Below are 21127 nucleotides of genomic sequence, written 5' to 3' on the forward strand. Positions count from 1 at the left end.
ACAGGGAGGAAAGTGAAGCCACGAACCAGCAGCAGAAAAAACAATGGAAAGAAACATAACACAGCTTCTGAATAAACTGCCAGCCGCAGCCTCTCGTCAGCTCGGGTGTGAAGTGCACTCTGACTTTACTGGAGCTGTTTATTTAGATATGGAGCTTTTATCCACTCAGCAGATAGAAGCACTACCCAGAGCCCCGGCTCTCCTGGGGCAGAGGATGGTGTTTGTTATTGCACGGGGCAGGGAAGGGTGCTCTGGCTGCACAGGGGTGCTTTGCACCTTGACAGTCTGTGCTGGGAGCCTGGGGCGGCTGCGGGGAGAGGCAGAGTCCGGCAGCAGGGGCCGAGGGTCCCCTGTCTCCCCAGGCTGCAGCATCACCTGCTTTGGGGTGACTCTTCCCCACCTTGCCGCTCCTCGAGCCAGGCAGTGGGACAGTCTCTGCCTCACAGAGATCGCTGATGGAGGCTGAAACTTAATGTCTGCAGCACCATGCGATGCAGCAGTCAGCAAAGTGGCAATCAATCAGGAAAAATTATAACAAGGACTGAATTAAGAATGTACACGGAGGGAGTGAAATTAAATATTAATAGCCACTCATCACTCAAGCTCATCTCTCTTCTGCAGCATGCTTGAGTGAGGCCACACAAGACCTGCGTGCAAGGCAATCCACTGGCTAAATAAACGACTCCCAGCTCTCCAGATCGCGGTGTAACGCTGTCACAGCCGGGTGCTCCTTGCAGCAGCAGGTGGCTGAGGGATCGCACCCAGGCTGATGGGTGCTCGAGCAGGGCCAGCTCCCCCCGGCTTCGCAGTAACTGCAGCAGGAGGCAGCCCTGAGGGGGAGCGGCACCCGGGACCGAGCCCCGGCTGCCAGCGCTGCACCAGCAGCTCCAGGTAAATCAGTCTGCGGTGAGCCCCACCGCGGCGGCAGGTTTGTTACTCCAAACCAGCCTTCACGAAAGGAAGTTCAGTCACGGTGCCAAGCCCAACAATATTCAAGGAGCATTTGGACAATGCCCTCAGACCTAGGGGGTGAATTTTGGGGTTGTCCTATGCAGGGACAGGAGTTGGACTCGACGATCCCTGTGGATCCCTTCCAACTCAGGACATCTGTGATTCTAAGTTTATAAAGCTGCCTATATCCTCAGCCCGGGAACTGAAGTCCAACCTTAAACCTGGAGCTATAGTATCAGGCAACGCAAATGGCAGTGAATAAGCAAGAACTCGGAATAGCTCCAAACAGGCAAATGGTGCAGGTTTGCTGTGCCGCTGCACAGCGGTGGCCGCAGGGGCAGTCTGACATGGCAACCGGGCAATGCCCCGGTTCTGACAGAACCCATGTTGCTCAGGAAGTGCCTCGTTTCCCTCTTCCAAAGCATCATGTCCAACGCTTTAAGGACATGATTTCCTCGTACCAGGAAACCGGGGTGTCCCCGTCCCTCCTCCCCTCCCCAGGGAGAAGCAGACAGAACTGCCAGCTCGCCCTGCACAGCCACGGTGGGACGCAGCCTCCCCTCTGGCCCCGTCGGTCCGGTACGTTGCAAACGAGCAGCCTCTGCGGTTGCTGGTTTGTGGGTTTTTTGCTTCTGTGTGTTCTTGTCTTTCCAACTGTTAAGCAGATGCCCTCTGCAAAGCCAGCTTCTTCCAGGTTTCCAAGGAGGTAAATAAAATGAGGTGTGAAGCCTCTCCCAGGCTGCTGCCACCAGCATGGAGCATTGCCTCTCTCTCTCCCCCCCTCAAATTTATAACCTTTTCTATTCAAAGTTTAGCTAGAATTGGATTGAGATGGCCGCCCTAGGGGTAATGAGACAGAGCTATATTCTATCATACTGATTCTCTTCTGAGCTATCTTTAGGGATGTTACCCTTTATTTTTCATTAAAAATACATTGTTCCCCAGCGTGAAATGCGTTGCTTGGTGCCATGTGCATGGCAGCACGCACTCTGGCCTTGGAGGTCAGCTCCTGCCACGGAGCCAAGTGACAAAGGACACAACTCCCAGTAACCATTTAATATCCCAGTTACAGCACTAAAAGCCTTGTTGTCAGGAGAAGAAAGGATAAATAGCTTAACATGAGCCTGTATTAGTTAGGAGTGCTGGGGAACAGGGACTTTTAATTGGAAATCAATTATCAATTTAGTGATAATGTTGACATTCACTCTCAGACAAAGGCTTCATTTGGCTCATTACCAGCAATACTGTGGGGACCTTCTCAACTCAGAGAGAGCCCAGCAGAATAATAGTTTGGACACAGGACAGACCTGTGATGAAACCAGCAGTGTGTGCACATTAGGAAAACTGTTTAATTACGTTGCTTTACTTTATCTGGCAATAAATCTCATGGGCTAAAGCCGCCATGCTGCGAGGTGCTGCGCATTAAGTGCAGCGCCCTGGGTGAGGGGTGCCCCGGCGTGGCTGGGGGCTGCTGGCGAGGCGGTGACCGACGCTGGGAGCTGGCAGGGCTGGGCAGGGCTGCGCTGCCCGGGCACCTCCACAGCAGGATGCCGGCTGCGCCGCGGCAGCACGGGGCCGAGCCAAGCACATGGTGGGCTGCGATGGACGATGTCTTCCTGCACTCGCCACGGTTTTCATATCCACTTAGCTGGCTCTACTTAATTCTTTAAAAGCAAATGCCAGGCCAGTCCTGAAGGCTGTGGTGCCTGGCTGGGATCTGCCGCCGCCGCAGGAAGGGCCTTTGTTCGTCTCCTTGGCTTGCGTGGCCCCCTGAGCCCCCTCACTCTTTCCCTTTGGGAGCAGATAATCGCTCTTGCCCTGTTCACCACAGAGCGAGCACTAAACCATCTTTGTTTTAAACTCATTTTGGCATCTGCTTTTGTCTGACATTGCTTGTGCATTGCAGGTACGTGTCCCCTTCCTGGAGCCGAGTGCGATGCGTCCTCCGTGGGGACAGGGGCTGGGGGGGTTCCCCACACGGGGGGGCAGGCAGCAGCAGGGGGGACACTTGGATTTGGTTTTCCAGCAGGCCTGTCATGGGCTAGGCGAAGCAGCTCTGGCTGCTCAGCAGCTGACAGCGGGTGTTTGTGGGGAGGGGGCAATTGCCGATAACAGCAGTGGGCAGAGGACGGAGGCGCAGGGCCCCCGGTCCCGGGAGGGGCTGTGCCAGGGAGCCACGTCCGCAGGTGAGGGGCAGCAGGTAGACCCCTCCAGGGCAGAGCCGCTCGGGGGAACCGGTGATGGAAGGGAGGAGTGACCCCTGAAGAAAAATACCCTTTGAGGTGAGAATAAGGGGGCCAGCGCAGATCTCCATCCCTGGAGAGCCTACGGGTGTGAATGGGCTCACGTGGCAATGGCTGGAGGGATGTGAGAGCACCGTGTCGTGGTCCCCCTCTCTGCCCCTCCAGTGATAATTAACGTCTGTGTAATCAGCTTTCAAAAAGAAAAGCAAGCCTACTCTTTCAATGCTTCATTGCCAAAGCTGCCGTCTGCTTTTTGAGAGCAATACTTATCTAATACTCCTGCACAGGCGAGCACTGACGCGCTGAGAGGGGCTCACGGCATGAAGGGTTGGGGAAAAACGTGGCAGCAGCAACAGGAGATCGAGTCTTGATCCCCCCCAAACACACAAAGGGCGAGCAGAGGGGCAGCGGGGACGCTCAGCCCAGCTCCTCCTGGGCATTCCCCCCTACCACCGCACGAAGGCTGCTCATGGCGGGGAGCACATCCCTGCCACAGGCGCTGGCCCCACAGCGGTGCGGTCCTGCTGTCTCCGTTCAGTGTCACCCTGGCCTTATTGAGCTGATGTTCCTCCTAAGGCACAGACACACCGAGGTCCCAGGGAGCTCACGCAGGCAGAGGTGAAGGTGAGGTCTCTCCAGAGCAGACGTGGAGTGCAGCTCCTTGGCTGCCATCCTCACCTACCCCGATTCCCCACCCGAGGCAGCCTTCCCCTGTGGGCAAGCGATAAACCACCCAAAGGTGCTCTCGCCTAGCAGGAGATTTGCAAAGGTATTTAATTGCCTGAAGACAGGCGCAGGCACCCAGAGCTGGAAGTGGTTCCTGTGGCAGGGGCTGGCGGAGCACGGAGCGGCCCTTCCCCACCAGCCCTCGCCCCAGGAGGACTCCCCACACTCATGTGGCATCTTCCTCAGCACTTAATTATCGCAGTTTTGGTGCAGTGAGCTTCAAGGCAAAGATTTGTTCAAAATAAAATGGAAGAACATTCCCGTTGTTTTTACCTAAATGCATTTTAAGTAAAATTTAAAAGAAGTGACACCTCTGAAATGCGGGGTACATCTCAGCTGGTGTCGTTCCATCAGCACAAGTCCTCCCACGCCAATGGAAATGGGCAAATTTACACCTCCTTGGAGGCTTTTTTTTTTTTTTTATTGGCCTATATCTCTCTTCCCTGCGCATTTTCACCATATGCCCAGGGCTGAGAGGAAAGAGCCCATCTGTGCTCTCAGCAGCTCATCTAAACAAACACAGCGGAACACACGAAGCCAGCCATGGTGAGCGACCACGGGCCTGGCTCGTGGCTACGGGGGAGCGGCAGCCAGGAGACGCAGCCAACGGCACCACCGCCGCCCGCCGGCACGGGGAAGGGGCTGCGGGGCGGCGGCACGGCGGCTCTGGAGGAGCACCCTGGCCACCGCCTCTGACCGGGGCTGCGGGGAACAAGGGACGGGGAAGCCGCAAGCACGGGTGTAGGCAGATGCACAGGCAGGGGTGCAGGCAGGGGTGCCAGCCCACGCAGCTCCCAGAGGCAGCAAATATTCTGAAACCACAGCCAACGTTTTTGAGAAAAGTTAAGCAGTTTTATTCAACAGGATGAGTCCACACCCAGCTAGTGGCTTCATCTACATGGCATCATCAGCATACATGACAGAGGACCCACTCAGACACTCTAGCTGAACGGCATCTCACCATACGTTACAGAGACAACACCAGAGGAGGAGGACGACCGTTACAAAGGGCAGCCAGCCAGCAGTTTCCTACGGCTTCCCGGCGTAACCAAACCCATCCCCACCAGACTACGCAGCCCAGCCACTCGGAAGCAGATCAGACTCGGGATACCTACTGCCACACCGTGAAAACCACAACACTGCTAGTTAAATAACACAGTCCAGCGTTTACAAAAATGACCTACCAGGGGTACTTCAGCCTAAGGAAGAAAGTGCACTGCCATCACCACCCCGGGGACCGACACACTTGCGTGCGCTGCTGAAGAGTCTGTACAGAGAAGAGATCGGCGTGGGTGCCGTTGCTTTTGAGTCAGCACCATCGGAGGCGATGCCGAGCCCCGGGGAGGGCGGGCAAGCGCCAAGCTGCCCCTCCCGGAGGCGGCCATGGCACTGGGGGACGGGACGGGGCAGGTCCGCGGGCACCCAGCGGGGTCTGCAGGAGCCGAGCCAGAGGTCGGCACTCGCTCTGCACAGCAGAGAAACAACTGCTCCGTGAAGACGCCCTCCTCTTGGCTGCCACGTCCCCAAGGAGGGGCTGCGTCTGCAGCAGTCCCTCCGGACCCTCGCCTGGCGGGGCCCCACCGCCGCTCACATCAACCACTCGGCCCTAAGTTTTCACAGTGAAAGCTCTGTGAATTCTCTGAAGCCTACAGTCTTTACGCCTTTAGAGAGGTATCGAGGATCAGGGTAAAGTTGCTCATGAAACATGAGCAGGTTCCAGTTATGGTACTCCTACAATGTACGTGTTTCAATTTTGTGCCAAGTTAGCTTACAGAAAAATACATTTCTTCCCTTAAATTTACAGTAGTTAAAACTACAGTTTGAATACCGTATTAAAAAGGGGTAGTTTATTCTTCAACAAAACACCTTGGTTTTCTTTTCTTTAAAAAAAAAAATTAAAAGGACTTTAAAAGCAATCACTCCCAGCACAACGCAACTGTACAAAAGAAATCATGATGTGTACAGCTCCTAGGACATTAACTCCAAGCATTTGTTCTGGTGCTCAAAAAGGCACTTAAAGATAAGAAAACAATTGTATTAAAAACCCACAACAAAACAAAACAAAAAGGAAAACGAAAGGCAATAATTTAATAGAAAGACACTGGAACTTGTACCGTATCTTCAAAAGTAAGAAGGAAGGGGAAAAAAAAAAAAAAAGAAGAAAAAAAACCTAATAAACATTGTTTTGCTATCAAGTCATCTTTGAAAGTATATAAAAAAACCAGAAGACTAGCAAAGTGAATGTTCTCCAGGAACTAAATGGAAAAAAAAAAAAAATTACTGGCAACGAACACACGGCTCTCGTGCCAAATGGGTGTCTTCCCTCCCCCTAAAAGCACATTTGCTGGTTCATTACTAGACCAGACTGACAGACTGTTTGAACATCTGCTGCCCGTAATGACAGAGGCATTGACCTCGGGGTTAGCCTAAGTTAGGAAAGGGGGGAAAAATTATGAAGAAAAATAAACATCAATATGAACTAATTGTGGTAATTACAAATGTCAACAATGTTAATAGACAAGTACATAAACACCATTTCCCCTTACAGCATTATACGGAGGAACAATGACAGAATCACTACATACAGTACTTCTCCCCCACTGTACACTGAAAGGTTAGCTTTGCGGCTTTGTTTTTTTATTTCTTTTTATTACTATTATTATTGGGTTTTATTTTTACATTGAGCTACCTACTAAGTGCAAAGATTTGGTGAGTGGCATTGGCTTTCATCTAATCTTAGCCTATTTTTTTGTACAGTTTACATGTTAACAGTTACTTTCCAGCATTTAAGCAAGTACAGCAATATATACACAGACTGGCAGAGGCGGGAGCCGGGCAGGAGCGGGGTGCGTGGAAGGGACACATGCTTGTGCACCGGGCATGGGAACAAACGCCGGGCCGATGCCGGGTTTGTGACACCAGGTCTGTACCCGGCGCGGGGGTACGGGCTGCCTCGCACAGCCACGGGGCAGCTGAGGCGCGTGGGCGCGTTACGGGTGAGCTCCCCAGCCGAGACGGGAGCTGCGGCGGGACCGGTGGGCTCCGCCGCCCCGGCCGGCCCCTCCGCTGCCTTCGGGAAGTCAGGCTGCTCCTCCGGCCATGTGTGAGCTGGGGTCTGCAGCGGTGCTGGAGAGAAGAGGAAGATGCAGGGGGGAACAAAAAAAAGCCCTGGGCAGGGGCAGGTGACTGCTGGATGAGGCAGGAGGGCTCGCTAGCTTCTTTGCCCAGGGACAGACAGAACAGCAGAAATCAGCGACAGCGGGAAGGAAGGATGAACATTTAGGAGCCATTAGTGCGGCTTTTCTATGCAGCTGAGAGACTCACGATGGCCCGTTTCACGCTGGGGTTGTACGTGATCATGTGTAAGTGACCAAATTAAACCATGGGTCATTGCATGGAAATCTGTACAAGAAGCAAAAAACTGCAGGAAAAGCACAGAGTGTCTTGAATTCAGCGCTTACAGAAGAGACTTGATTATCAGACAAAGTACCATGCAATCCCCAGCTCTTTCTGCATATTTTTTTCTCTGGGTTAAATGTTCAGAGGAAAAACAAAATGTAGATTCTTTTGCATAAACTCAAACTGTTGTATTATATAGTACAGTACAGAAAGTGCAAAATATCACCCCATCAGATCAGTTCCGCATCTGATATGGTCAAATATGGCTCATGCTTTTCATGCAAAAAGATGCAATCTGAATCAAGACCCTCATGTACTGCTGTGCAACTTCAAATAAAGGAATGTTGTTGTACCAAAGTCTCCTCACCTGTTTAGTCCTATCTGTCAAGATACCATTAGTTTTCTTCTAAAAAAACAAGGAAAAAAAAAGAAATGTGTGGGTAAAGGGAAATGAAGCATCTCAAAACTGTGTAAGTTACTCTATGCTTTACCACAGGTTTGTCACTAGTCCTTGTTCATTCCGAAATCTTCAAGCGCATCAGAATTCTGCAGACCCCGCGGTGCAGGCAGGGCAGCACTGTGCCCCGGTGCAGCAGCTACGTCCTCCTCCCTGCGTGAAGCTGATGGAGCACACCTCGTTTTCTGTCCCCGCTCCTGCCGGGTGCTGCTGGCCGGGGCGTCACAGCACACACGAAGGCGTCTCGGAATTCAGCTTGAAAAGACACTCCAGCCGGCCTGACACACACTGTCATTTATGAATTTCCAGCTCTTCTCCATAGGCCAGCAGTGAACAAAACCCACTGTATCCCTCCCCCCCCCCCCATTTTTTTTAAATGCCAAGAAGTGCAGAAAATAAATTCCAGGACTGGCCTTGTATTGCTCGATGCACAGCTGCTACGTACCTCCACGCACACACACGCACACAAATAGCCTGGAAAAAAACCCATATCAACCCAACATCTCTAGAGAGGACATTTCAGAGCCAGTTTCTGAGGTAAATCTACTTTTTTAAAAAAGTCACCGAATTCTGTACACTTTTTTTTTTTAATATATACTTCCACATATAGCGTGTATTCTCCAGTGCCAACATGTAGACCCGCCGTCGTCTCCTGCTGTAGGACTGCAAGCTTGGGAAGTGTTTCTGCATGGATGGGGGTGTGTGTGCACACATATGTACATACACACACACACACATATATGTACAATCAACCATCAAGCCTAGGCTACGCACTTGTTCTCCTTTTGGAGAGGTTCCTTTTGAGCACGGTTTTGACTTCCCGCTTGGCTAAGTGAGGCTTTGCTGAGCTGCCGGCCCTGCTGCCACTGTCCAGGCGCTGGCTCTCCCCGTCGTGTTGCCTGTGCCCCAGCCTACATAGTGCCCGATTTATCTGCCGAGCTGCTGGGGAAGAGCTTCTCAGTGGGGGTGACGGCAGGGCTGCCCACCCCCGAGCTGCTGCTGCTGCTGGAGCGGTGCTGCACCACCGGCCGCATCGGCGGGGGCCGCAGCTGAGCCCCGGCCAGCCGGGCCGACAGGGCCGGCTTGAAGGTGGTCATCATCTCCGTGGTGGAGCTGCTGCTGCGCCGCATGGCAGCATCGGGGTCCCGGATCAGAATGGTGTGGAGGGGGCTGGCAGGCTCTGAGTTAGCAGCGCCCATTGCGGGGTTCTTCATGGGCTCCAGTGTGTCCAGGACCACGTCGGGGGCCTGCTTGGCCGTGTTCTGCCTCTCCAGCTCCCGCAGCTCGTTCAGCGCTGTGCTCATGGTCTTCTCGATGTCCTGAGAATGCCACCGACAAAGGGATATCAGCACCATGCCACAGCATCACGCCACTCCTGCACCCCACCCCATGGAGAGGCCCCCCCGTCCTGGCACCTGTGTTCGTGTGTGAGGGTCTCTGACCTAAGACAGAGCCTCCAGTCAAAGCAGGAGCTTTAGGAGAAGATATAAAGCCCAAACTCTGGCCACACAAAGGCGCCCCATGTCTCCCAAGTCAACAGGAGTTTGGTCGCCAGCTCCAAAGGGAGCAAAGCCCGAGCACCACGAGCAACACCAGCCTGTCCACATCTCCAACGAGGCAGGACATCTCCACACTCCCCCGCAGCACTGAGGCTGTTTTTTCCCAAAAAAAGAAGGCCCTGCAGCCTCCATCAGATGTACGGGACCTCTGCTGTCCCTGTGCCTACAGGGCAATGGCACGCGTGGGGAGGAAATGCCCAGGGATGTATGCAGAGTGAGCAGCACGATGGCAGCTCGCCATAAATAAAAGAGAGGCCAGCGACAAGGCCTCTCTCCCTGTGCGGGGGGAGGCAGCCGAGGTGAGACCGGCCCCAGCCCCTCACTGCCCACCCACCTCGGGTCATGTCTCCTGGGCATGGCCTCCATGGGTCAGTCCAAAGAGATCCTCCAGAAGGTGAACCCAGTTCAACCAGAAGTGCCCATTTAAAGTAAATTAGCTAAATTAGTGCTGATCATCTCATTCAGAAATAGAGAGGCCCTACTTTGGCTTCACTTAAATCCGCCTTAACTGAATTAAGGCCACTAACTCAGAAAGAGACCATCCGAAAAGTGATTTAAGGCAACTGAATCAATCGTTTAAAATAATAGCTTAACTCTCCTCGCTGTCCTTCTGTAGACAAGTCCTTAATTTTATAATGCGTACAAAACGCTTGGTTGAGCCTCAGATAATGTTCAGAGGATCAGCAGAAGGGAAATAATTATCAAACTAGCTCCAATTAATTCTATTAAGCTGTTCAGATAATGAGTGAAAATATTCTCCCAGAGCTAAGCCTCAGGACTACCAAGTCCAGCAGTCCTACAGACTTCAAGGTAAGTATTTATTTACATCAGCTGAGTGAGAATCTTTTCCAAGGTTTAAAAAAAACAACTCAAAACCCAAAAGCCAAGAAAATTGTGCATATTGTGCTCTGTCCTCAGCATTTACCCATCCCTCTGGAGGCTCCTGGACCCCACAGCCCTGCACTGCACCTGGGAAATGCAGCCCCAGGCCCCACTGCAGGGTGGCACGCTACTGCCCATCAGCCGAGCCTGGGGACTTCGTGCATGCTGTTATCCCATCCCAAGGTGGACACAGTGCCCCAGCTCGAGCCATCGCTCAGGGCACGCACTGTGCTACGACCGTAACTTTGTAAATTGATCACACCAAATGCAAGCTCTTGATGGACAGAGAAGCTGGGTAGCGTGCTGCAGAGCAAGAGAACAAGGAGCGTGGCTGGTGGAAAAGCAGACAGGACAGTACGAGTTCTTCCTTTCTGCAATCATCATTAATTATCCCACTGAAAGCAGCTCATTCTACATAAAACAGCCTGCCAAACCCTGTGGCACACGAGCTGCTGCCAAGTGGCGGGCAGCAGCGTCCCCAGCAGCTGCACCCCTCCGCCTGGGCATCACCGACCGTCCCACAGCTGCTGCTCCTGCCAGAGGGTGGCACGAAGCAAACTGCCGGGGAAACTGCTGAAATAGGGAATGCTGAGCAGCCTGTCCACAGCGCTCCCAGCCCCCAGGCCCCGAACCGGCCCAACCCACGGCTGTTGGGACACACTGGCGGGGACTGTGCCTGAACTAGGTGGTCCCTGAGAGGCTGGAGAATTCTGCAGCCTGCTGCGTGAAAGGACCATTCTCTGAGATGTTAACAGGTTTGGTATAACCTGACCGATACCTGGCTGGGGGCCTCCTGCCAGCAGCAGAGAGAGAAGACCTGCAGGCTATGCTGGAGGTAACATGAATTTAACAAGCACCATGGAACTGATGGCCTAATGTGACATCAATGATGTTGCATGGCTGGAGACATCATACTGGGATTAGACTAACATTTTGAGATCCTAGCTACAAACAACCAGTACCAACCTAAAGTACTTCTCTCCAAACACTGAGCATCAGTCAAATTCTGATTTGGCAAATCCAGTTTTCTCCTCCTAAGCTCCTTATGGAGCGTCAGATGAAGATAATGTGCTTCCCTCCCTGCGGGAGGTAAGAGCTGCCAGCACATTTTGGTGGTGGATCGAACATTTCTGCCTATTGTTTTGAAAAAACAAGGTTTGTGGGAGGAGGCAGTATCTTTTATTAGACCAACTGATAGAGTTGGAAAAGCAGGCAAGCTGTTGGCTGCTCATTTTTGTCTTTAAACCATTGCAGCTACAACAGCACTGTAATTCTGAAGTGTGTTGAGATGGAAGGGGCTCTGCGGCGCTACCCCAGTGACTTTTATTTTAGCCTCTCGATCCCTGGGCACCGAGAGCCACTTCACAACCCTCTTACCTCAGCAAGCGCTTCTGCTTCTAGAGATTTCTGATCTCCGAGACTACTGTGTCTAGTCGATCCACAGGTCGATCTCAGCGGGTGGCCATCAGACAAGGCCTTCCTGTCTGGGAAATTGATGCTGCCTGCACTGCCGAATGTCGCCATTCTGCGCTTTTCAGGACTCTCAATCCTACCCCTGTTAAGAGGTATTTTGTGGGGGCTGCTAGGGCAGGCCGCTGCTCGAGGAGGAGTGTCTATGCCAGGACCCATCCCTCGGGGCGGGCTGTGCGTGTCCCCCCCGCTTCGACGGCGAGGGATAGCTGCACCGTCAGACCTCAATCTCACTCTGCAAAGAATCCATCACAAGACTAGGTCACCGTCCATCAGATCAAAAGTGGCTGGTTGCATGCTGTAAGACAATCGCTCAGCTCTGAGAGTTAAGATCAAACCAAACTCGAGCCTTTCAGCTCCAGAAGACTAAGGCAAGAGGGAAGACAGACATTTTAGCCAGTGCCAAGAAAGGGACAGCATTGTACCTTCTTTACTTAAGATCTACATTAGCAATGCACGTGAAAACCCCCTCCATGCTCATATTATTCTGCAGTGCTTACTGGAGCCTCCCCTTCTGTCTTGCCCTACACCACACACTGCCTCTCCCCGCATGTGACAGCGACTACCTCTGTGTTCATAGGAAAATGAGAGTTTCCCTACCGGCCCATTACTCCTCCAAAGCCATAGTCCACAATATGATCCGTCGGAGACTGGATGTCGTTCTTGGACGAGGCTTTATCGTCCAGCAGTGGTCCGCTGCTTGCCTCGCTGTCTGCCTTCTGGCTCAGGCTGTCAGAGAACGCATCATCCCTAGGAAAAGGAGACTCCCATCAGTAACAGGGCTCTGCCCCAGGAAAGAGGCTAGGGCCCAGCCACAACGTCGATCTGAACATCACCACTCCAGCAGCTCCAGGCTTTGTTAACAAAGGGCTAGACCAAGGGCACCACTTCAGACAGTACCTGGAGCTTGGAAAAAGCAAACATCACATCTCCGTATCCCCCTGCGCTGTAGTTGCCATTTTAATGAATACAGGTACAGTACTTGTAACAGAAGCGCCATCTGCGAAGGACCCTAGGATCTGCCTACAGGCCTGGTGGGCACTAAACAATGCCAGGTCAACGTACACGGGGGCCAAGACCAATATTAAGCCTGGGTCATGCCACTTTGAGGAGTCAATGATAGATGGGGTTCAGTATTTAGTGCTTGGCTTTATCAGCTTGAACGAGAAACAATCTGAGCCAATACATGGAGAAGCAGATGTGAACAGGTCCAGATTTCTCAGCAAAGTCATTAAACCTCAGAAAATCTGACCACCTATTTTGGGTGGCTAAAGTGGACCTTGTGTAGGTATGTGATTTTAACATCCTGGATCAACACATGCCACTTTACTCACATGTCTTGCACCACAATGTACTGGTGGGGTATAAGGCCATCCACACCGTTATGTCTCCCTTCCCACCAGTCTTCTGATGCGCGATGGTACAGGAGGAGCGAGGCCCCTTTCTTAAAGGAGAGCTCTCGTGGAGACCGTCCAATGTAGTCAAACTTTGCTATGGCTTCAATCTGCTCCACTTCTGCAAAGGAGAGAAGCACAGATAGAGAAAAGCTTAGTTCAACAATCACGAAGGCACAATAAATCCTAGAAAGATACATCTCACCAGAACAGCAGTAATGCTGCTGCCCTAGCTTCCCGAGAGCATCTTACACTGAGTACAAACCATCTTATTTTTAGACTGATCAATTCTTTTTGTTCTTCCAGCCTGCCTGGAATTTCTCACAGACTCACAAACTACCAGCAATTACAAAAAGCTGCAAACCAGATGGAGAGTAGTTGAAATTTCCCTGTGCGCATATGGCATCGTCACCCACACTCCCATTTTCTACCTATAAAGTGATTTCTTCAGTTATAGAACCCCATTATCGTCCAGATTGGGATCCTGTCAAGCTGTGTCAGATACTGTGATCAAAGCCCTGCTTACCTTCTTGTCCTTTCCTTATCCTGGAGACAGTTTGGCCTGAATTACTGATGACTAATGAATCCCCATAGAAATGATGGGGATCCCCATCGAAACAATGATAGCGGCTCTGCCCGGGCAGCTGCTCTGCATCACACCCCCACATCTGCAGACCTTCCCAGCACTCTACCTCACCACTTCTCCACTTTTTCTAATTTAAGCTCTACCAAACATCAGGGATTCACAAACTGGAAGCTCAGGGCCTGAAATTCAAGAAGGCTGAGGCAGGACTTCACTTTGGGAGGTCATGAGCACATCAGGAACTTTGGAGCCCCTGGGCAAGGGCATCACAGGGGGAGCTGCTGATGCACCCAAGGAGGAGCCTGGTTGGCGCTGAGGAGCCTGTGGAGGAGCCCAGCTCTTCTGCAAATCTGTTTCCAGCTGGGAGCACTGAATCCTAGCGATTCCAAAGCAGTGACAGCATTTCTCTCTGCAATGGCAGGAGCAAGCTGCACTCCGCCTCACTCCACTCCGAGATGGGTGAAAAAGCAGGCTGCCACCACCCAACTACCTCTAGCCACTACCAGAGCCAGCAAGCAAGCAGTTAATGTACCTTTATTATTTGAGACACCCGATCATTTTAAACCCCACCTGGAGACTGGCAGATGCGTGGTGACAAAGCTAAACAGGGCAAATCCACCCCGTTCCCCAGATCTGTCACATTCTCATTAAAACATGGAAACTTGCTTTGCTCCATCAGCCTCGTCACTAACCACAGGCTCAGCATCAGCAGCAATCAGGATGTGACCTGTCACTCTGCTCAGCGACAAAACCCACACAGAGGAGGAGACACCAGAGGACGACATGGGAGATGCTGCATCAGACCCCTGCCCCATTCCCTGCCTCACGTAAGACAGGACAGGTCGCTTCAGCAGACTGATTTTCCCCAGCTTAAAATACACATCCACACCGATATGAGCAGCAGGGTGTCTGGGAATACTACAGCAGCATCAGTGGGGAATGCTCTGGAGGAAACATAGCTGGGGAGGCAACCAGGAGGGCTCTCACAGCCCTGATAAAATGTTGAGTTTCCCAGCAGGGAGGGTGCATGGGGCGAGGGAGAGGCGAAGAAGGAATATGTAAATTCACAAAATAAAGCTGCTCCTTCTCTACACTTGCACCGCAGTTAATCACCCAGAAACTCCAATCAGAGCTATTAATGTGACCACCCAAGCACAAAATTGGCTAAATGGCAGCTTGCTCTCCTTCATCTTCTAGTCCTGTTGGCTCCTGTCTGTAGCTGAAAGCAGGTCCCGAGCTGTCCAGCCCAGCTGCGCCCTTCCCCTCCCCACGGTGCCAGCCAGCCAGGCAAGCCCTCCCACCACCCAACAGCCTTGGAAGGCGTCAGTGTTTTGTCAGGGCAGACACATCCAAGGAAACAGTGGCCATCAGGAAAGCAGAAGAGGTGTTCAGCTTCCCAGTGCCCTTCCACACAGCATAGTTCTGCCATTAAACAGTGTCGTGGGGTTGCACATTTGCCATCTCTCAGCAGTGCCAGCGGGGTCTCCCAGACTCACCCCGTGGCCGAGCTGCCAGTGCCTCCAGGGAGTGGGAAGCACAGTGCTTCCTCGTGCTTTGGTACCGCGTCCTGGAGCAAACACGCTTCTTGACTAGCTCTGCCAGCACCGCCGTTGCCACACCTGCCTTTGTGATCGCCACGAGCTTCAAAGCTTTTACTGAGAGCCCATATGTGAAACTCCGAGCTGGTTTACACAGAAGTGCAGGCAGCCACGAGCTTACAGAAAGCTGGACCTGAGCCTCCCCCAGAGCATTACGAAACACTGATGATGCACCCAGTTGCAAGGGATTCACACCCGGCTGCACTCATCCACATGGTCCTGGCTCACATGTCCTGCTTCGCCCTCTAAAGCCGGCCAGCTCCACGGGCCTGACACGAGCAGAAATGAGCAGGCGGGTACTTCGACACCAAAGGAAACAGAACTGACTGCAGGGAAAACCAGGCTCCAGCTTGCTCGAACACAGGGGCATTTAGTTTCTGCCAAGGAGATGCTGCTCGACAGGGGATGATCCACAGAGTAATGAAACCAGCTGAAAGACCCCCCTGATTTCAGAGGGCCCCCAACCAGGTCACTGACATTCACTGTTTTCCCTACAGTGCATCCAAGGGCCTGGAGTGAACAGAGCTGGTCCCCACCCCCCATCAGCCCTGTCTCCCCTCCTGTTCTCATGAGCCATTTCAAACAGCATGTCCTCACCATCGCATGGCTGCATGTAAGCACATGGACAAGGAAAAGGAAAAAGACATATGGAATTAATGGAATCTCATAGAACAGCTCCAAAAAACCAACCCCTGTACCCTCCCATGGATTCAGACCACTGCGAAGGTCCATGCACATCCTATGATCAAAACCTATAAGCAACATTTATTAATATGCATATGGATTACCAAGCACATGCTACTCCAGCCCCTAATCAGACTAGGAGTGAAGTGCACACTGCTTTCCTGCATGCACAGCTTTTCTAACACAGACCCGATTTTCTGTCTGTGCTCACCGTCATCACTGGTGTGTGGCTCTGTGCCGTTGTCATGGTCAACCTCATCGATGGTGCCTGGCTCGCTGTGCGGGCTGTCACTGAAATAAAATACACCATGCTTTCAAAGAAAGAATGAGATTCTGTTCCCGAGGCATTTAGCAAAAGTAAGTTGTTGAGGGAAATTCTGGCCCCAGTGACACCCGAGAGAGTTATGGTTTTAGTTTTCATAGGACTGAGATGGTCATTTTAAATCACAGCAGATCTCTGAACTTGCTTTGAGAACAGCAGACACTCGCACCACGATCTTCAGGCCCAGGACATCATGTTCTGTTGCTCATGCATCTTACTCATTATTTGGCAAAACAAATATAAAGTGATACCAAGTTACAATGTTCCACTCACTCATTCACAATGAGTTTTAGTATTTTATCCTCTGCTTGCATCAGTAAGGATGGTGGCAGGTGATCAACATCAGGGAAGATTACGTCTCAGAAATGTATAAAACTTGCACACAAATCAGTTCAAGTCTGTTATAAATACTGGGTTGTTAAAACTCAGATCTGAATGTCAGTTTAGAATTCCAGCATCCTCCAGACAAATGTGTAATATCACTTACACTTCTAATGTGGGAGTTTGTTTATGGAGTTTTCCTACCCTGGGTATACCAAGTAGGGTGAATTGTGCACCAGAAAGATGCGATGCAATGCAGTCGCGCATGGCTGATCCCATCCCCAGCTAACGCAAACTCATCTGTCTTCCAGCACTGACAAAACAAAAGGAACTGGAAGGTTCAGGTTAACTTTGGGCTAAGGGATTTCGCCCAACTTATGCAATTATGATGGAACTATGAGACTTTACTCAAAAATTCCAACCTAAGAGGAATTCGGTTAGAATTGACCTAAAATTCTGGCTTGCTCTGAACACACTTCTGTGAATCTGCAGCTAAAAGATTTTTTATAAATATTAATATTCATATTGGAAACAATTTTCTCCTCAAGTTTCTACTGAGGTTTGTAATGCTGTGTCAGCATGAGAAAAATGAAAAAACAAAAACAAAACCAAAAAAACCCCCACAAACCCCCAGTGAAAAACTGCCTCTGTTTTCACCAGCAAGGCTAAAATGAAAAAGCAAAACTGATATATACAAGTTGAGACTAATTGGTTAGGTGTGAAAAATCCTCTTAGTTTTATGAAGGTATTTATAACTAAGAACCACGCAGACAGCCTGGTATGGAGTAAGATTCTTAATGAGTACAAAACAGCACAAGCCTATCAAATATATATCACTTGCACACCTAATTCATAACATTTAACAGGAATACATGCAAAAAGGCATGCCCCTTCTGCAGAGGGGCAAATTCACCCCAGCAGCATGCTCAGCTGCTCTGAATATTAAGTCTGAACTTCCAAAGCTCTCCTCACACCCCATCCTCTCGGGGATCTGCTCCCAAAAGCCCTTCTCCTACACTCATGTGAGCTAGGGTCAATTCTCTGTCTACCAGGAATCCAGCCAAAGCCCTGCATTTTGTCACAGGTTCACTCTTAATGTACAGTGCCAGACGATAACGCTGGCATGAGGATCTGGCTTTAAGTTCTGCAAACAATGAAGTTCTGCCCCCTCTCCTTACCAGTACTCCTCCCCTCCAGTCATGCACTTCTCGTAGACAGGTCCTTCCAGCTCTCTGTGGCTGGGGAAGATGCCCTCGTGGTTAATGATGATGGTTTTGATGACCTCATTGACATGGGCTTGGCAGGACACCGGATCCTGCCCATCTGGAATGTGCATCAGAGTGGGCCCAAAGCAGATGGCCAGGTTGTAGGGATCCATCATGTTCTCATCGCTGTACTGCGACAAGCTGCAAGCACAAGGGTTAGGGAGGTGCAGTGCCGACTTTCACCGTTCGCTCAGAAAAATCTCCCACAAACAAATTCCTGCCACCCAGGAAAGCAATCATCACTGAGCTGTACATCTTCCCTGAACATACAGCCATGCCTAGGCAAGGCTGAGGAAGGAGCAAAATACAACTCTCCATGGCAATACCAAAAAGGACTCATGTAATGAAGACTGGGAAGCCTTGAAAAAAAAGGAGGGCAAGGAGAAACTCAGTGAAAGAGGAAAAAAAAGACTCACTGATTAAGGAAAGCAAAAAGATATCTCATGACAACGATGACAGCCCGGGGCAGAGTGACGATGATTTGCTGGATCTGGTGCACTCTCTCAGTGGTATTCTCGATTTCTGGAACACATGGATAGAAAGCACATCTTTAAACTTTCTCCGGACCAGACAACACAGCACCAGAGGGACTTGTTCTAGTAGCCCACCATGCGAGAACAATAGCCTATTTCCAGATTTGATCCATTGGTTTGGCACTAAAGTGCAAGCAGAGAATCAGGCATAGAGCTCTTCCACAGGTGAATTCATATGTATGTTCAGATTCAGTATAAACAGCAAATAAAGACATTTCCATGGTTTTATTTTTAAAATAACTGTTTGATTATTTAGATCATTCCTCAACAACTAGTCTACTTCTCAAAAGCTTGAGTCAATTTGGCACTGGAAAATGGAACACTGCTTGGTTTTCTAGGGCACATTTTTAAATGTGGTTTTTATTCACATTACTCTTACAGGTTAACCATCAGGTCCTTCTGAGCCCTTCTGCTCCAGTCTTCCACTGGTCATAATAGGAATTTAATCTGAACTGGTTCTGAGTCAGCACTTTAAGATTCGCTTCCCTCCATAGCAGTGCACAAAGCCCATAGCTGCTATCAGAAATCAGCTTCCTTCCGTAAGAAGGAGGGTGGACTTAGAGCAACCTTGCTTCCAGAGCCAGCTCACTCACCCAGGGAGCCCTGCACCGCTCCCCCGCCCTCCAGCAGCCCCGCACCAGGACGATGCTGAAGCCCCCGCACAGCAGCCGCCTCTACCTGCAGAGCTGCAAGAGCCCCGCTCTGGCACCGACCCGCTGAGGGGCTCAGTGCCGCTCCTGCAGCGGCTGGCAGCACATTCCAGCCCCCAAAGCTACTTTTTTTTAAGCTAGTATCTGTTCAATATATTACGTAGATAGTTAATCCCGTGGCTTTTATTTTACAGAAAGCAGACAGAGAGTACCAAAGCTTTCCTGAGAGCAGTCAGACTCAGACGCATGGAATAAGCCAAATGAGCGGAGAGATGCTTACTTCATTTTGCTGGCTCAAACTTTGACATTTGCTAATCATAATATTCACTGACAACATGTAGCTCGGCTGCCATTTGTTCAAAAATTCTGAGCAAAATTTGGCTTCAGTTCAAAGGTCGAAATCTTTATAACATTTCATTTTAGAAATTTTTCCTTTTGAGGAATGTATTTATCCTGTTATTGCTTACTGGGTTCCCTACTTCTTCAGTTTGGTTTCACTTAAGGGGACATTTGTAAAAAAAAAAAAAAAAAAAAAAAAATCAAATAAATAAGAACTGGATAAAAACCTACAACAATAGATATCTGTTCTGAAACCCAGAGGAACGAATTGTCTTGAAGCGCTTGCCTTTCTTCACTTAGCAGAAATGTTTCAACTGGCTGTAATTCAGAGGAATTAAAGGAGTGATCATCAATCACTTCACAATACAGGCACACCCCTGAATGAACCTTCACAAACAAAGTGCCTTTTCTATCCATCTGTTTCTCATGTGCATTTGAGAAACGCTTCCATGTAAACTCTCAGTCCCCTATTAAGGCAAAAGGAAAAGCCAGCCTTTCATCGGCCACCAGCAAGCCTGGCCTCCCCATCACAGCGGCAGGGAGTGACGTGGCTCTGCAGCCTTCCGGGGGCACTCAGAGGCCCTGCGACGTGCGCAGCAGCCCCTGCTGCAAAAGGCTCGCTCAGAATACCTTACCAGGAGCCAAGGGAAATCAAGGTGGCTTTGTGATGCCCTGGGGTGGAGAGCCCAAACCACTCGGCTGCATTTAACCTTTCCGCCGTAATTGCACAATGAGACAGAACATCCTACAGCAAGGGTGGCATTTTACTGAGCAGCGGTTCTCAAAGGAAGGTTTCTTTAATCTGTTTAGTTTGGGACACCTATTACACAGCCTGTATTTATGTGGCAGAAAATCAGATGCGCTTAAGGTCCGATTTTTAATGGGAACAAGGCACTTTAATTCATTTTAAATCTATCCTTAATTGAAAGGTAGGAACAGCAGCAGGAAAAGAAAGGAAAGATGAGAAAAAGGAAGATTCTTGCTAAAATGGGAAAAAATAAATAAAGAAAGAAGAGAATACTATCCCGAAAATTAACAGATGATGTTTGCAATGAAAACCTCCCAAAAGCTTAATAAATCGTGCAAATTAGCATTAATTAGGTATGGTTCCAAAGCACAAGCCTACCTGCAAGCACACAGTCACATCACCAAGCACCGGGCACATTTCCCAGCACCGAGGGGGACTCGTCCCCTTCTCTGTGGGCTGTGCCCTCTCAGGCTCCCCACTCTGCCTGCTGCAAGCCCCTCGGGGAGGGCAGCTGGAGCGAGTGCTGCAAGCCAGCCTACAGCTCCCTCTCTGGGGCACGAAACTGGTGCAGAAACAAGCTTGCTTTGTTTGCCACGTTACAGGTATGCTGTGCTGTTTTACACATCAAAACTGAAAGGCAACAGCGAATTTCCTAAAGCTACTATATAAAACAACTGTTCTTGAAAAATAAGGGGAAATTCTTCTCCTTCTGGAACAAGCCCATCCCTGCATCATTCCCCTCTAGATAGCATCTGTCTTTCTTGACATCACTAAATCTCTAGCAGTTATGCACATTAACATTAAGGATGGGGGAAGGAGCCATGAGCAATGAAAGCCAAACGAAGGACTTCAGCACATGTTCACCAGGTCAGTCCCCCTGCAACGTACCAAGACACTCGAACCCTCAAACAACCCCGATGCTTCTCCTGTAAAATAAAGTCACCCTGCAGACAAAGCATGCAACACGCTCCTCTATCATCTCTGAAACATCAAATTCATTCTG

The 21127-nt window shown here is 50.4% G+C and overlaps 1 protein-coding gene across 3 annotated transcripts in view; it reads right to left on the reverse strand.

The window, feature by feature from the left end:
• Positions 1-4907: 4907 nt before the first annotated feature.
• Positions 4908-21127, reverse strand: part of SRGAP3 (SLIT-ROBO Rho GTPase activating protein 3) — a 133705-nt gene continuing 117485 nt past the window's right edge. Inside the window, exons 16-22 of one of the 3 annotated variants that reach the window (XM_082322158.1) lie at positions 18271-18376; positions 17768-17995; positions 16158-16237; positions 13022-13202; positions 12288-12437; positions 11595-11922; positions 4908-9095 (exon numbers count right to left, since the gene is read on the reverse strand). In XM_082322158.1, coding sequence (XP_082178284.1) covers positions 8688-9095; positions 11595-11922; positions 12288-12437; positions 13022-13202; positions 16158-16237; positions 17768-17995; positions 18271-18376 — 1481 coding nt within the window. In that variant the 3' untranslated portion in view covers positions 4908-8687. Of the gene's footprint in view, positions 9096-11594; positions 11986-12287; positions 12438-13021; positions 13203-16157; positions 16238-17767; positions 17996-18270; positions 18377-21127 lie in introns of those variants that run through there. The other 2 variants (XM_082322160.1, XM_082322159.1) reach the window with 2 other exon arrangements.

The sequence above is a fragment of the Platalea leucorodia genome (genome assembly GCF_965183815.1).
Source record: "Platalea leucorodia genome assembly, chromosome: 9".
Classification (NCBI taxonomy): Eukaryota; Metazoa; Chordata; class Aves; order Pelecaniformes; family Threskiornithidae; genus Platalea; species Platalea leucorodia.